A 17,647-nucleotide genomic window follows, 5' to 3' on the forward strand; every position below is an offset into this window, starting at 1 on the left:
CCTCTTATTTCACAGGATCTCAAAAATTATTCTCAAGTGTTCTTTAAATATTTGGGGAGAATATTCAGAGTCTAAACCTTTGACACTAAAATCTGAAAAAGCATCAAACTCAGCAGTGAATCTGTTTGTTATTGTGCCGTCAGCTATAGTAACCATGATTCCAAGCTTTATGCGGCCAATTTGTGACCTGATCGCAAACAGTCATCTCAGTGGAGAATATCTGTCCTGTTAACTCCACTTACAAAGTAGTAACTGTTGCCATAGTACTATGGCAAGGCAGATCCATGTAAGCTCCATCTCTGCTGGTTTGGGAACCATCTTTGCTGGTTTGAAAACATCTTCTCTTTTTTTTTTCCCCAGTGATTACTGATGAGATTTTTTACTGTGTCCAGTCCACACCTAGCCAACAACAAGGTTACCTAGACTATCTCATGAAAAACAGTTGGTCTACTATTGACCTAATATTCTCTGAGAGTGTCCCATTTTTGCAAGTAAGTCACAGACATGGAAGAGTACAGGGAGTAATATTTGGTGGGGGTCAGCAAGGACTTTGGCCTAAATCTAATTTGATCATTGCCTAGATTAAGGTAACAATCACTGACAAAGAGACAGCAATATGCTCAAAAGGAAGACCAACAAAAAAGTTGGAAGTGCCAGAAGTAGCCTCCAACATATTTAATAGCAGAGGGAAGCCAGAAGTAGAAGGAGGAAAAACTACAGAACATCATTTGTGAGCAGACATCCCTGACCACAGCTTCTTCTAAACTCATCTCTTAAAAAAGTAAACATTCTTTTGTTGTTAGCTGTGGTATTGCTTGAAGAAAGGCAGCAAGCCTGGAATTGCCAGTACTGAGAAGACACCATTCACATTTTACCACTAAATTACCTTGACTTACTGTGACATATAGGAAAACTGCAGGAGGAACAGCATGGGAAAGGAAGAAAAAGGGTCATATAAGATGAACACAAGCTTCTCTGTAGTCTTGAAAACATCTGCTAATATCAAAACAGCATTTCGCTCATTTCAGGAAAGCAGAATGGAATAGGATACAATGTTTAAAATAAGCTGAAGAAATAAAAAAATAAATCAGGAAAATGGGAAAAATAGTTTCGGACGTCAGTGTCACAGAATAAAGCCTTTGATCTATGCTTTGTCCGTGCAAAAGCTGCCCTTGAAAAGACACCAAAACTGTCTCTGAAACATGGCAGTTGAGCCCTGCCAACTCAGAGCTGTGGCGAAGCTAAATACTGATGTGATGAGACCTTCTTGATGGTCTTCTGAGAGGCCCATCACTGATGAGATCATTCCGCTTCCACTCTGGGGCTGCACCATCCTGCGTAGAGGTACAGCTCAGCTGGAGCTGGTATGGTAGCTCTACATAGGGCTGCCTTGCACCGCCACTCTTTCACTTCCAATAGCAAAAGAAAGATTTTAGAGTGGCCCCTTCTTTTAAAGTCATCCCTGCTTTTTTGTGACTACAAGTCAAGACAAGAAGGGAGAAACTGTTATCATGCCAGGACCGGAACATTGCCCTGGGCTGAACATACCACACTAACTACTACCCCCCTGGAAAGTAGCAGACATTGTGTTAAAAACTCTTTTGATCCTCACGGCACTCTAGGAAGGCCTGAAAAGCACCGGTGGACACAGGCAGTTTCATAGATGACCAGCTGTCTCCAACATCAGCAGGGAAAAAGACTCAAGTTAGGAATGGACTGAAAGTTAGAGGAGCATCAACTCTGCAAATACATAACATGCTGTGTGAAACTAAAAAAAGTAGAGACCTGTAAAATAACGTAACTCTCTAAGTTTCTTCCAGATTCTCTGCAGGAAACTGATTCCTTGGCCGGAATTTACTTTCAGTTTAAACCAATCTAATTACAAAGGGAGCACACAGGCCATGAAACAATCCAGAAGTCGAAACCATACCTTTTTAGGTAAGTATGGCTCTAATGCATGATTGTATTATACTGTTCAATGAACTGAAGAGTAAGTCTATACTGTTTAAGGAAATCTGAATGCTTTGCATCTCCTTTTTCCTGTGATTACTGTCTATAAATGGTTGTAGAGGACTGACAGCCATTAGCATAGCCCAGTAAATGGGTTTCCCCCACTCAACAGCTCCTCCTAACAGATTAATACTATCAGATCCTCCTGTTCAATGAAAAATGAGAATGTCAGCAAGGTCTCCTTCCACATGATAATCCCCTACTTGACATACAATGACATTATCCCACCAAAGCTGGAGACAAATTGTAATTCTTGTTGTAATTACAGGCTTTAATAGGTATAGCGTGTTGTTAGTTGCAGAGCAACTATTCCCACTAGGGACTCTTGAGGAATACAATTGGTGCAGCCAAACTGTTTATGCAGTTGAGACAGTGCTGTGATCAAAGGAGCCCATCCTTACTTTTAGAGAGCCATTTAAATAATACACCATCTCCATTTGGATTTCTTTTTGGTGACTTCCATGTGTTATGTTGAAAGGTGGTATGTTTTTCATTTGATCCCACAATTCATGTTGTAGGACACAATAAAAAACAAACAAAAGACCATTTCAAGCTTTTTCATGTATAGTGGATTGAAATGTAAAAAGAATGGCATTCCGTAATACAATTATTGAAAAAGTGGACAGAAGGATTAAAATTTATGAAGTTGCTAGGAAATGTTAAATGTACAAAAATCTAATTAGTATTGAAAAATATTTAAATCTTCCAAGTCTAATGAACTTTTATAATCTGAGCTTTGCAGCTAGTAATGATAAGTTCGAAAAATTTAATAGTGCTAGACAAATGATTATGAGTAATACCATTAAATTATTAGCTTGCGACAAGCATTAAATCCTATCCAGAGATACTCTTGAAGGCATTACCTTCTATATCTATTTAAAGTACTGGTCACATAGAAAATAATTTTTTATTCATTTTTTTCAGTTCATCTAAACTCCATGCAGGTTCTGGAAGATCAAGAAAACTTCAGGACACAGCCCGAGGTTAAGAAAGCATGCTGGATGGCCATAATACCCATGCCAGGATGTGTGCTGGATGTTTCAAAGCCCCAAGATCAGAAGCAAGACCCCTCTAGTCGGGCTCTCTTCTTAGAGTTCTGTCACACTTCATCCCATATTTACTCCCCAGAAGTTCAACAATGGTGCCAGCAAAAAACCCACAACTTGAACACAAAAAGATGAAAGCAAGGCTTCCCTCTTCCCTGTTTTAATATTTTTCTAGTCTGTCTTGTCTGTCCCATGTGTCCAGGACAGTTTTCATGATGCCAATTTCATCACACTTACAGTGATCCAGGAAACTTCAGACCTTTCCTGATGGTCTTTTGAAAGGACTCATCCTAGACTGGAGTCCTGCTCTTGTTAATGCATATGAATATTAAGAAACAAACCTTTCTAAAAGAGTTTACTGGCTCTGACTGGGATGGACTTAACTTTCTTCACAGCAGCCAGTAAGATGCTGTGTTTTGGATTTGTGTCTAGAACAGTGTTGATAACACACCAAACACCAGTGTTTTGGCTATTGCTGAGCAGTGCTTGCACAGCATCAAGGCTTTCTTTTGCCCCACTCTGCCTGCCAGTGAGTAGGCTGGGGGTGGACAAGAATTCGGGAGGAGACAAAGCTGGGACAGCTAACATAAGTTGGCCAAAGGGATGTTCCATACCATATAATATGATGCTCAGCAACAAAAACTGGAGTAGAGGAAGAAGGTGGGGTTTTTAGTTTCCAAGATGGCTGTTGTTCGGAAACTGGCTGGGCATTAGTCTGCCTGTGTGAGGTGGTGAGCTATTTCCTTCTCTTTGCTTGTTGTTTTTTTCCTCCTTCCTTCGCCGATTAAATCATCTTTATCTTGACCCCTGAGTTTTCTTGCTTTTCCTCTTTCTAGTCTCTCAGGGGCTGGGGGAGGAATCTCAATCCACTATAAAGACCACAAGACCTAGAAAAGCTTATTTGTGACTCAGGACATGGGAGCCAAAGCTGGGATCAGTCTTTTCTCCAGAAGAGCTACAGAACGGCCATAAAACTGGGGACAGTTTCCAAAGGCTGCCTTTGGCAGGGGGGAGTTGACTTCCAGGTGAAAGTCTCCATAGCTCATTAGAATCACTCAGAGATTATACAGCCTAAGAATATGGCTTGTCTTATTCAAAGAGGTTTTTTTGTTTTGGGGTTTTTTTTTGTTTTGTTTGTTTGTTTTGTTTTAAATAAAACCCTAAGCTTCCAGGAGTTCGGATGGACAGAATCTCCCACATACAGCTATGCAGGAGATGGGGACATAGGGACACAGGACAGTGACTCATCTCACCACTATAGACAAGCTCTCAAGTACCAAAATACATAAAGTTGCAAGATCAAAATAATACTGAAATTCACACAAATTTGTTTCTGAATTAGTTATTAATACAATTTTTTTAAACTTAATTTTGTCTTGTATCAGCAACTAGTTTTGAATCATAAACAGACTAATTCCAACCAGTAGAAAAGCCAGGAACCAGAAGAGTCATGTCCTTATATTCTTGAGTCTATGCTGCACACACAGACAGCGTGCAAACCCAGGTCATCAGGAGCACTGGCTTTTCTTCTCAACTGTAGGAACACATTGCCACCAGCAACTACAAGCCAAAAGCAATGATCATGTCTTTTTGGTGGGACCATCTGGAGGTTTGATGCAAAAGCATGGCCTTCTGTTACAGAACTATCCAGCTTTCTATCTGAGACTATTACTAAAGTGTGTATCTTCCCTACCTACTCACAGGGACTGTGAGGTACTATGGGATACTCCCAGCAGTCTACAGACAGGAGCACCTGGATCTGGGGCCAGCACTAATGCATCTCTTGCATTTGTCTCTACAAGGTAGATGACAGCTGGAGCTCCTCATGCTGTTGCAAGGCTGATAGCAGCAGCCACAGTGGCAACTCTCATTCTACAGTTCGCAGCAGGGATGAACATGTGCTCCCCATTCTACTCAGTCTGGAGACAAGGAGCATCTCAACTCTTCTTCCCTGGGTCTGGTCCTATTAATGAGTACAGTGGTAGGCAACTCTCTGCAAATAAAGCACTATTTTTATCTGGCAAGGAAAAGTTTAAATGTTCACTTTCTCCCTCAATATGTGAAAATTTGGTCCTTGTTCTACCTTAAAAATACTAGGTAGTATTTCCTCTAATCCAAAATCCAATCCAATTATTTCAGTGGCCTTTGGATCAAGTCTTTTCTCATTATGAAGTCCAATTACAAACATTTAATATTTCTCTCAAGTGACTGATAAACTGTACCAGAAAGTACCAGAAAATCCAGGCAATTGAAAAAAGATAAGTCGTAACAAAATTAAGAAAAACAGACATCTGAGAAAAATGTTGCCCATGTGTCATGGTTTAACCCCAGCCAGCAACTAAGCCCCACACAGCTGCTCACTTACTCCCCCCCCTGGTGGGATGGGGGAGAAAATCGGAAGGGTAGAAGTGAGAAAACTCATGGGTTGAGATAAAGACGATTTAATAGGAAAAGCAAAAGCTGCACACACAAGCAAAGCAAAGCAAGGAATTCATTCACTCCTTCCCATGGGCAGGCAGGTGTTCAGCCATCTCCAGGAAAGCAGGGCTCCATCACGCTTAATGGTTACTTGGGAAGACAAACGCCATCACTCCGAACATCCTCCCCTTCCTCCTTCTTCCCCCAGCTTTATATGCTGAGCATGACATCGTATGGTATGGGATATCCCTTTGGTCAGTTGGGGTCAGCTGTCCCAGCCGTGTCCCCTCCCAACTCCTTGTGCACCCCCAGCCTACTCGCTGCTGGGGTGGGGTGAGAAGCAGAAAAGGCCTTGACACTGTGTAAGCACTGCTCAGCAATAACGAAAACATCCCTGTGTTCTCAACACTGTTTCCAGCACAAATCCAACACATAGCCCCATACTAGCTACTAGGAAGAAAATTAACCCTGAGACAAAACAAGCACACCATGACAATCAGAAACTAGATTAAAAAAGTGGCAATGATGTTCTGGTTGCGCATTTTATTATAAATCCATAAATCCATGACGGAAGAGATGAGAGTTAGGTCCTCTGTAAATGATAGTGGGCAAGAGTCAAAAGTAAAGTATTAAGTCTTCAGCTTCAGACGTCCCACATAGACAAAATGTTAGGAAAGAAAGACTGAAACTTACAAGACTCTCATAAGAGACAAATTAAGAATTATAATTCTGTAAGTTTTTGTTTAATAATCCTTAACAAAATAACCCTTGTGAATATACCATTAAAATGATACTTCAGCATACCTAATAAAGAGGAATGGGGATTCAAATTTCATAATGGAGTTAAAATTCTATCCTTATTCACAACTAACTTAATCCCATGCCTCTGTTAGCTGCCTCACACAGGTCAAAAACCTGTTCCCATAAAATATGGGCTGCTCTAAGACCACTGAACTCATTGTATGTACTTGCAATACAAGGCATTTAAAAATAACTTCTCAGTCATTTTGCTGATTCATGCTAACAGCTTAGCATCAGCAGGTACTGGTGTTTTGGCAGCAATGTAAATTCATGCTAATTTTCTCTGAGATCATTCCTAAAAAAGCAGAAAAGGAAGTCAGTGCCAGGATGATTGTCACATAAGTGCAACAATTTATTCACTGAAAAAAAAAAGATAAAGTCACTTATTAGCCCATCGCTGGAATTTTGATTAGTACTAAGAAAGGAAGGCTTTGACAATTCATGTATCCGAACATATAGGCTGTTACACTGTAATCCTCTCCCGAGCCACCAAAATCCTAGCATCCCACACACAAAGAAAGAGCTCGCGAGCGGGTGAGAGCGCTGCATGTGCCCCCCAGCTGATTGCCCCCACGAGGACACGGGGCTCCCCAGCCTCGCACTGCCGGGGAACCCCACTGCTGCAGCCCGGGACCGCTGGCAGCAACGCCCTGCAGGGACACCGCTCACAGCCGCAGCAGTGTGAGTCAGCTCAAGTCCCTAGTCAAGTCCTATTCTGCCTCCATTTTCTTTCTTCCAAGGCACAAATACTTCAAGACAAAAAAACAGGTCTGGTAGCCAACTAAAACGAACCTCTCCAAACATATAATGAGCTAAAATGACTCCACTCAATAGCTATTCCAGCTATCACAGTCTGTAATAGCTTAAGAATCATATTTATAGGATGTCCCTAAATGTGCATACCAGACTACTTGAGATTTTAAGCGAAATTAATTCCTAGGCACTTAGTGATAGTGCTCTGATACCAGCTGAGAAATCTGGTCTTGACCTCTTGGCTCTTTTCTCTTTCTTTCATTTTAAGTGGTAGGTTTTGCTCAAGTACCTGGGTCCTCTTACTTGACAAATTTTGATGAACTGCAGTTTTCAGTAAGACAGCACTAAGATGATGCCCCTTAGGGTTTTATCAGTGACTCCACAAGCTCACACTGTGGTCTAACAGTGCAGTCTAACAGGAGCTGGTGGGAGGCCAGGGCTTATGTAAAGCTGATAAGGAGGATTCAGGCTGGAAAGCGGAATGTCTAAACAAGAATTACTGTCCTTGGGAGAGAAGCACATCCTGAAGAAATATGTAAGCTAATTAAAATGTTTTGGGAACCATCTGAAACAACTAGTAGAAGTGTGATAAGAAGCACCCTCACGCAAACTATCCTCATTATAACACTAAAAGTTGCACCCCTCGAGCTGGAGACCCCGGCCCAAGCAGAGACCCCTCACCTTTGAGCATGCGCAGAATATTAAAGTAGCACTGTAGCTTTAAGTTGAAATAAGAGAAATGCAGACTGATAGAAAACTGCTTTGTATAATTACTTATGCATATGCATAACTGGACTGTATAAATACTGTACCTGTATGACCAAACCTTGTGCTAGCTTTGTGGAGCTACCACCTAGCACCCATCTCTGCACAGGCATGAAATAAAATACCTCTGCCCTGTGTGTATATTGGTGTCTCGCACACCAGGTAAACGACCTCACACTTATGGGATAACAACATTGCAAGCTACTGGTGTGATATTAACTGAGTTTAGATCTGCTTTGACAAAGGCAATGGGACTATACACCACTTTGGCAAAGTACAGAGCTGTGGGCATTGATGACCAAAATTCTCAGATCAAAAAATTCTCCACAGGATACTAAACAGTCCTAATTAGTAACTTTTGAAATGGTAATTTTCAGAATGAAAGCTGTTAATGCTTTTTAGGGTAATGACAGTTTCAGAGAACAATGACTTTCTTCAGGAAGCCTGGAGGAGGCAAGGCCACTGCTGCTGCTGATGCAGGTGGCTGCCGAGAGGATGCAAACATGTCTTGCACTTTGCCAACGTCCCCACCTGGCTGCAGGCAGGCTGGTGAAAATAAAGTCTTGGGCACAGGTGAGGAAGGACCCACTTAAGCCAGTGCAGTCACCAACTGCTGACTTATGGGCAATAGGAGATCTCCCAGTACTGCTCAGATAGGAAACGCATCTTCCACAAATACACATTCTTCATAACTACAGGACAAAGTACAAAGTAGCCACAATGCATTGCTTGAGCAGCATTTCTTAGAAGGTTAGGGGTGACTAACTACTGAACAGCTATTTAAACAAAATGGATTTCATCTGAACAAGGACTTGAATACACACCAATGCAACAGTCAAGTGTCCCCAGGTGGAAGCTGAGGGACCAAACAGCCAGTGTGGGAGTCTTGCAGAAGGGCTCTCAATGGCTTCACCCTCCCACACCCCCACCCCAAAACCCATTTACTTGGTCTTTTGTGAAGCTGCTTTATGCAGCTGAAACTTCTTTTTTAATTAAGAGAAGATTGGTAGGTACAGCTGCAATTTCAACAGAGCTGTTTCCAAGACTCTCTACTTGCTCTGCCTCACTTCAGATACACAGTTCCTTTTCCAGCACGTGCATGTTACAATTCATTGTTTGAATTTTTTGTCCTTGTGATGTTAACATAAGATGGAAGTTATCAGTACATGACAGAGAAAACAGAGCCAAGCACTGGAGTACCCATTTTAAGTCATGTTGCCTGTTGTCTTGGCAACCAGTTAATAAGCTCTGTTACTCATTTTTCACCAGCACCTGACAACATCATCTCTGCAAGATTTGGTATTAAGGAGTCTGCTAATTCAGCTGCTTTACAAGGTATCAGAAAAGATCTGCTAGCATTTCTATTCTGAATCCTATTTTTCAGGAATCATAAATCGTCTATAAATTGCCCAGCAGCTGAATATAGGATGCACAAATACCACTGTGACAATACATTCCCTTGAGAAGAGCACAAAAAGAATGTTGGGATCTGGTCATGCTCCCTGCAGTATCAATATGTACGCTGCTATTCACTGCACAGGGAGAAGGATTAGACCTCAAATTCCTCAAGTGAAAACACATGAATGCTTTGACAGACATATTCTCTCACATGTCTCTCCTTCGACATTGCAGGCATATGGTGTGGGGACAGGGTTGGCCCCATTTTCTCCAAGCTTCCTTTTGGAGAAAGAGTCCTACGCTTCATACTGCTGCTGTGCGTATCCTCAAGCTGCTTTGAGAAGCATACAAGCATGTACTGAGCTGGCACTGCAATTACCATAATTAAACATTATAATCAAACAGGCTTCAGTCAGCAGTCAGACCGGACTACACTAGGAGCTCTGCAGACACACGAGATGACCCTACCCTTCCTCAAGAGTAAACTGTTCCTATGTGTGAGTTGCACAAAGAGTTCAGTCTTAAAGAACTGAAAAAAAGGCTGTTTAATTACATCCCACAGACTACCCCATCACTAAACAGGATGAATACTTTCCTTGGACAAAAGGTCACCTAGTTACCCAAATTCCGCAGAACGTCTGAGTTTGAGACCATAAGGGAATACGTACTTACAATCACCCCTTTAGTACGCATGTTGACCATTTCACTGGTTAAACACTCAAAATTCAACATTTGGGTGTTGTAACAGAAATCAAACATTCTGAAACTTTATTAACAAATGGTGACAAAAATCCCTTCTCCCTACCAAACAGTAGAGAGGATACAAAGGAGCCTCATGCAGATTCAACATCAGAGAACCACAGAGAGAAACTAAAATAAATGATCCTCTGATCTGTGCAGTGGGATTCTGGAGGTGCCAATGGGCTTCCCCACAAAATTTTAGACAAGAAATTGGTCCAGAGAGCTAGCTTTATTCCTGGATGTTACCTTTATCCAAGTTTCAGGCTCCCTTAATGCTCTTTCAACACAGATTTTGGTAGGTTATTGTTTAAAGATTGAGCAGTGATGAAAAACACATTCATTACTGCTTGTCATAGAGATGCTGATAAATTCCAGTCACATGCAATTAAGCTGTAATTCAACACAATGACAGACTAAACAGGCAAGTCTAGACAAACAAGACAAAAAAAAATCAACCAAAAATACAATTCCTAGAGAAAAATTCCTAGAGGATTCTATAATCTTTCTGTTGAGAAAAGGGATGCATAATCTTATTTTATTTATCATATGAATGCAGAGTATTTGCTTTATTTTAATTCATGCAACAGTATCAGGATGTATCATCTAAACAAGACAGCAAAACATATTAGACACGCTGGAATATTTTTGCTAAAGGAGAAGCGCAGGATCTTTTTTCTCCCTGAAGTTTTAAAGTGAGACACATACATGTTAAAAATGGGATGCATTGCATCTTGCATTCCTTAAAGATAAATTCTGCTAATTTCACTTATCAGAATACCTTCTCTGTAAAACAAAGCAACTAGTGTCACTGAGAAGTTGAATTGGCTTCATGACATTTAAACTGAAATGAAAGACATGTATTCTAGGCCTGAGTTTACTTCCATGTAAATCAGGAAGTACATGCCTTGACTCTAAATCTTTGCACTGAGTATTGTTGTATTGGTTCTGTTGGTTTTCAAACCAGGGGAAGAACCATAAAGGTATATTTTTTTTCTTAACTCTGGCAATGTTTTACTCTCTACAGATATGGGGAGGTACAGCAAAATCTGCTGTCACCTATGCTGCAAGAGGAAGAATTAGTTACACAAGACATTTTGGTACATTATTCGAAACCATCAGGTCAATGCTGTCATGCTGGCAAGACATCAGGCTCTCTTTGTCAACAGTGTGTACCAACTGACCCTAGGAATGTGATGTAGTAGCATGATACAACATTTCATAGCCCTTTTTCATCACACTTAAGAGATGTTCCTGACGCTGGAATTTATAATGCTTGTCAGTACTAGGTTGTACTAGTCAACATGCACATGGCCACAATGATTTCACCAATGAAAGCAACCTCTACTCCTTTGAGAAGGTTATATATTTTTACATGAAAACTGTGATTAATTTCACCCATGCTCACTCAGCATTTGTGTTAAAGTAATGAGATGTTAGAAAACTTACCAAACACTTGATTCCCATGCAACCAGAACAAAATCAAATTTTACACTTCACAAAATTGGATTTTTTTGTTTTGCTTTATTGTATGAATCCTCTAAAGGAAGGAGAGGCTTGAAGAAAAGACTAAATCTGTTTTGCTGCCTTATGAGCCCTGTAAATTTCTAATTTCCTCACACAAGCCAAAGAAAGTTCCTGGGAGTCAAGGTAGACCCTCCACCCCTCAGCTTTTCATATCAAGAAAGAGAAAAGTCCAAGCCCTTTGGGAAGAAACATGGGGCTTGAGCCACGCTTGCACAACAGCCAGGACACCATTTCTGGCTGTATCAAACTGTACAGCTAACCTTTCAGGTTATTTTTTTTGTATGTGCTCTACCTACCACAATAAGCTTCAGTCTCTGGGACTACTAGATTGGTGCTATGTAAACAAAACTGTTCAGTCAAAAAGTGAGTTTTACTTAACTTTAATGTGGCCCTAAAACGAACATCTACTACCAAAGTAATCATGGTGATATACATGAAGCTAACCTAAAAGGATGACTATTTTAAAGTTAAGTTGTGAGAAAGTTAAAAAATTTATAGTTTAAGTCATATTTTAAAATAAAGGAAAAAACTACTCATTGTAAAGAATCACAAATGAAAGTGGGCCATACAATTCCAGAGTGTATTTATTAATTCTGCTCTTAAAACAAACAAAAAAACCCCCTTTGTCAAACACTTCAAAAACTCACCTCGAACTTCAGGAGAGAATCGAGCCGAATGGCGAGACACAAAAAGTTTCAGTTCTTGATCCAAGTTGCATTCGATCAAGTTTGTGTCCCATGATCGGATTCCTAGAATTCAAAATACAAAACACATCTAGCTTGACCCATGAGCACTGGAAGTTTTAAGTCAGTATTTCTCCATTTGCATTCATGCTATTTGCATATTTCTAAATTGCAAACCCAGCCTCTCTTGCTTTCAAGGCACACAGCTATTTTTTTGGAAAGTGCTGAGTGCTCAAAAGGAGAACTCTGGACAGGACTCAGTCACAAGCAAGAGGAAAGCTGCCTTTCCAAAGGGTGACCATCCTTTAAGGCCCCAACTTAAGGGCTGCTGGTCCCAAATCCTAGTAGCCACATTACAAGAAGTAACTGATGTCCCTGAATTTACTTTAAAAGCAATACACTGATTTACAAAACTGAAAGAGTGAACCACTTGGAGGACACTTTAGTCACATTGCAGGACCATTGTACTTGTCCCTCTGAGAAAAAAAACCAAAACAGCATCACCTAGCATGTTGCAAATGAATATTTAAATACAAAGTATTAAATTGCTGACTTCTTCATTCAAAAGCTTTGAAGCATCCTATATTTTAAATTAAAATTTAAGTGATCTTTTATTTATGAAGTATCAAAATTCTAGTTTTGATATTCGAAAATGCTATGCTTGATCTTTTTTTCTTTTAAGAACTAAACAGCACATCTCTATTCCCTACCGTTTTTCCCCCCAGCTACTAGAAAGTAAGACACTTGACACATATATGATCAAAAAATGTATTATTCCAAAATGTATTTTTAAGGACTGAAATTTGACCAGGAAAAAAAATTATTGCTGCCAAAAGACAAATTTATAGTTTCCTTCCATAAGACTTTGATGACTAAATGTAAAAAAAAAAAAAAAAAAAAACAAAACAGGAGAACATGCTTAAAATTTTTCTAGAATTTTCATGTCTTGAAATTGTTCTGAAAAATCTTCTAGTTTTGAGCAATAATGAGCAGGCAGTTGCATTATAGGTAAGTCCAGGCACTGTTGCAATTTTGAACACAGTGATTTTTTTTCCTAAAGGAAGGTCATCAGACTTGCACAAATTAGCTGGCAAATGCAGAAGGGACTGCAGGTGAGAAAGTGTCTGGTGGCCCCTCCCCACATGCCTGACCCTGCCTTTGCATGAAATCGTTGAGATAAATCACTTTGGGCTTTGGTGAGGAGATGCCTGAAGAGGTGTGTGGCCAACCCCTCACCGTGAGACTAGCACTAACACTCCTGCTGATAACTCTGTCAAGGCTTCAGGCTGTGAATGCTACTGTCAATGCTACCTCTCATCCTATATTCTCTTTCAAGGCAGAAGAAACGTCAGGACTCATGCTGGCAGAAGCCATGGTGTATGGCTGAAGGATGAGGAGGAGAAGGAGGGGAAAGAGCAGAGAAACCAGATCTGCAGTGCTGTCTCCCATTGCAGCTTTGGGTAGGTTCTCCATGCAAATATGAGCATCTGCATTTAAAGAGCCTGAAGCCTCTTCAGGGAGAATTCATCCAGGGCTTTTAATTGTCAAGATCCCAGTCCAGGTAGGAGCATGCCCACTACTGGGATATGCTACTAGCTATTAAGTAGCTGCCATTTGAAACTAAATAAATTTGGAAATACAGTATTGCCTGTGTGTTTCATAACCACTCAAGAGAAAAATAACTGAGCTATATCCAGCCACCTCCACTTCCTGACTGATGCATCATTGTTCAGAGGCATAAGCAGTGAGTCTCTTCTGCAAGTCTCCTTATTTTCATTTCTCAAAAATCTCTTGGCCATATGGTGCCTTTTTGGGGCGTAGTTTTGGCACACAAAAACAGCTCAGCAGGCTTTACTGTTTTCCAGGTGTTGGAATATTTGAGAGCAAGAAAGTAAAGATGATATAATACCACACACGTACAGCATATATGAAAACTATGACTAGTAAACCAACATCGATCACGAAGCTGAAGTACATTGAATGAATAAGCGCTGAACTTCAAGAAGCTAGAAGATAAACAACTCGCTGGCCTCTGACAGCAAGCTTGTGTGGGGAGACTACAAAGCTTTCTGGAGGTCAGTTAAGCAATATGGACTATGATTCCGCAATGCTGCTAATGATAGGGCCTGTCCACCATCCCTAGCTGCTTTTGTTGTGAATCCAAATTTGCTGTAGGGATAAGATTCCGATGAGGCGTAGTCAAAACTGCTGAGCCAGGCAATGTCCAATATACAGGACTCAATGCAAAATAAATACAGGAAAAAAAAAAAAAAGCCTAGACAACCCATGCACACAGTAGTCCTGGAAGCTGAAGCTGGGATTTGGATAGAGTATCCCAAATCTGCAGCTGAATGATTCAGCAGTCTGGATGGAAAAATTATGCATGTACATTATAAAGTAGCATAATGTATTATATACATTATATAACCAAATCAGGTTTGGGTAGAATGGAGGTAAATCTGGAAATAAAATCCAAGGTCAGTCCAATGATGTATATCATTAACAGCATGGACGTAACTACTGGAAGCATGGCTGAACTGGAGCTATTTCTTTCTTTCTGCAGTCTTAGGAGTGCAATGCCACTAGACACAGGACTAATCAGACAGCAGGCAGGGCACACCCAGTAGCATCTGCCAAATCAGTGGAAAAATCTTGAAGCTTTCTCTTCACTCCCTTCTTTTTTGGTGGATGGTGGGTTGGAGTATTGCCCCCTTAGCAAAGTCACATCCCAAATGTAATGACTGAAAATCCATCCCGCCATGCCATTCCCTCTTCATGATATATTAAGAAATGACTCTGCATTCCACCAGGTTGCGTAGCATCACGCCACTGATGTGTTATCAGCAGATGTTTTCTTTGACACGTTGCTCTGCAGTTTGGTGCATGAATCCACAGTTTTCAGTGATGGTACTCAGGAGATGTACCAGAGAAGACAGCGAGGCAGAGTTATCAAGAACCCAAAACACATTTAAAGGTCTGTTGAGAATAAAGGTTGAAAGAAGTAGGTTTTTCCAGACTACAGCACACTTTCCAAAGAGGAAGAGAGTAGTCGAGCCCATATTTGCCTCATGCAGATAGAGCTTCAGACTCCCACTGTACTCATCCAGAACAATACACCTCAAAATTTGATAAAGGTTTTTTCCTTAGCAGGCAAAATCTCAATCAGATCGTCTGACACCAGAAGCAGCGAGGTGACTTCTAATCCAAAATGCTGAACAAAAAGGCCAAAGTGTTCCCTCTGAACATCTAAAACTGTAAGCGGGTGTTATGCTTAGTGGCAGGAGGCAGCAGCAACAGACCTATGCAGCAGCAACTGTACAATAGAAGCTTCAAGAAGAGACTGAAGAGCATTTCTTCAGAGGAAGGATGACATCAGCTGTCTTGAGGGCAGAAGTTTTATCCATTTGCTCTATAATTTTTAATAATTTAATTAAATGCAGCCAATTCACTTCTGACACAACCGAAAATTAGATAGAATTAGGAAAGTGCAATGCTGGAGAGGCTCTGAATGACAAAGCATCTGCCTCAGTAGTTCTCCCTAGGAGACAATGGTAGCAATAAAGATGAACAGGTCATGGTGAAGCTGGTTAGCTGTGATGAAGCAGCCCTTTACCACAAACAGTCGTGAAAAAGAATCAAGAGAAATAGCCAACTAAAGCAACAATGCTTGAGAAAGCAACAATAGAGACAAATGAAGTCCTAGCCGGGCTGCTGAACCACACCTACATGACAAGGCTGCTACCAATTCCCGGTTCCAGGGTCTCTTCCTCCCCCCTAACAATGGCAGATTTCTGAAATCTCTGCTTTCACCCGCCCAGAACAAAAATAATATGTTACAAAATCAGGTATCAATTGAGTTTAACAAACTATGGGGTCCAGCAATAATTTTCTTTGTGCTTCAATACCACTGCTACTGCAGCGGGGCTTTTTCTCCCCTCTGCATGTACACTGCAATCTATTGTATCAGAAACCACACCGAGAACTTATAAAACTGTCATTTCACTTGCGATACCTTCCTGTATCACTGTCTTAAGAAAAGGACAAATAAACAGCGAGTCAAAGCAGCCCGTAGCCGGACAATAATGAGGCTGAGCACCCAGGTATTAGCCTTGTTACCCATATGGTTTTCCTTTATTGAAATATATAGATAATATATGCGCATATAAAGCTAGGGTCCTGAAAAATTCTCCAGCCGAGAGAAAAGTCTCGCCGCCCAAAGTTAGACACAAAGGTACGGCTGCGCTCCTGCTCGGGCAGCCTTTGCCGCCGAGGAGGAAAACGCCCCGAATCCCGCCGGCTCGGCTTGGCGGCGGGGGCCGGGGGTTTGCGGGGAGCAGCCGCCCCGCAGCCCCAGCCCAGCCCCATCCCCGCTTGCCGCCGGCGCCGCGGCCGCCCTTTGTCCGCTCCGGGCTGCCATAGGGACCGCAGTGCGGACTGCGCCACGCCCACCCGCCGGTGTCTCCGGGCAGACGGGCTCGGCGGCGGAGCGGCGCCGCGGGCGCTGGGCTCCCGCCCCGGCCCCGGCCCCTCCGCCCCGACAATGGCGGGCAGGGGGCTCGCTGCGGGCTGGCTCGGCAGGCGACCCGCCCGCTGCGGCTCTCTGCGCGGGCGGCAGCGGGGCCCGGCCCGCAGCCGTTGCTCCGCAGCGCCCGCACCCCACCGGGGGAGGATGGGGGGGGGAGGCTGCGGCGGGACCCTCGTGGAATAAAGAAGCGGAGACCGCGACCTGGCGGGTCGTGTGCCCCTGCCCTGCGTGGGGTGGGCGTGTGGGTGGGAGAGCCCCGGCCGCGTCCGAGGAGGGGGGAAGGCGCCGGCGGGGGGGTGCCGCGGCGCTGCCTGCGGCGTGCCCGCTCCCGCCGCCTCACCTCGCTCGATGTTGGCGATGGCCCGCCGCAGGTGCTCCTCGGTCACCAGCTCGCCGATGACCACCAGCAGGTAAAACTTGCTGTCCAGGAAGCGGTGGGAGAGGCTGGGCGAGGTGGGGTTGGGGATGCTGCAGGAGGGCTCCGAGTCCACTTCCACCACCACGGTGGCCATCGCCGCCGCCCCGCTCCGCCCCGCGGCTCCGGGGCGCTGAGGGGAGAAGGGCCGCTCGGCGGCGGCTCCGCAGGCGGCAGGGAGGGAGTGAGGGCGGGCGGGGAGGCGGCGGCGCTTTTATACGGAGACGGTGCAGGGCAGGGACCTGGCGAGGAGGAGGAGGAAGGGGGGGAGCCGGCGCATCCCTGCGCCGCCGCCGCGTTTCCAGCATCCACGGCTGATGTCATCTGCGGCAAATCCTCCCCGCGGCGGCCCCCGGAAGCAGGAAGGACGCGGGGGGCGAACAACGCCCCGAGGGGACGCCGAGGGGTGCGCCCCGGGCCCCGATCCCGGCCCCGGCGGCGGGACGGCCCGGCCCGCGCTGCCCCGGCCGGCGCAGGGCCCGCGCCCCGCGGTCCCCCCGCGTCCCTTGCGCCCCGCGCCCTTCCGGGGCGTCGCCCGGCCGGGCTGGTCAGCCCCGGGGTCTGGCTC

The 17,647-nt window shown here is 43.5% G+C and overlaps 1 protein-coding gene across 1 annotated transcript in view; it reads right to left on the minus strand.

Moving 5' to 3' along the window:
- The window catches only part of MAP1B (microtubule associated protein 1B), a 77,255-nt gene extending 59,981 nt beyond the window's left edge, over window positions 1-17,274 (minus strand). The window contains exons 1-2 of the mRNA XM_072858655.1: window positions 17,005-17,274; window positions 12,104-12,205 (exon numbers count right to left, since the gene is read on the minus strand). Of these exons, the coding sequence (XP_072714756.1) occupies window positions 12,104-12,205; window positions 17,005-17,176 (274 nt within the window). The 5' untranslated portion in view covers window positions 17,177-17,274. The remainder of the gene's footprint in view (window positions 1-12,103; window positions 12,206-17,004) is intronic.
- Window positions 17,275-17,647: the final 373 nt, after the last annotated feature.

Source organism: Ciconia boyciana, chromosome 4, assembly GCF_034638445.1.
Source record: "Ciconia boyciana chromosome 4, ASM3463844v1, whole genome shotgun sequence".
Taxonomy (NCBI): Eukaryota; Metazoa; Chordata; class Aves; order Ciconiiformes; family Ciconiidae; genus Ciconia; species Ciconia boyciana.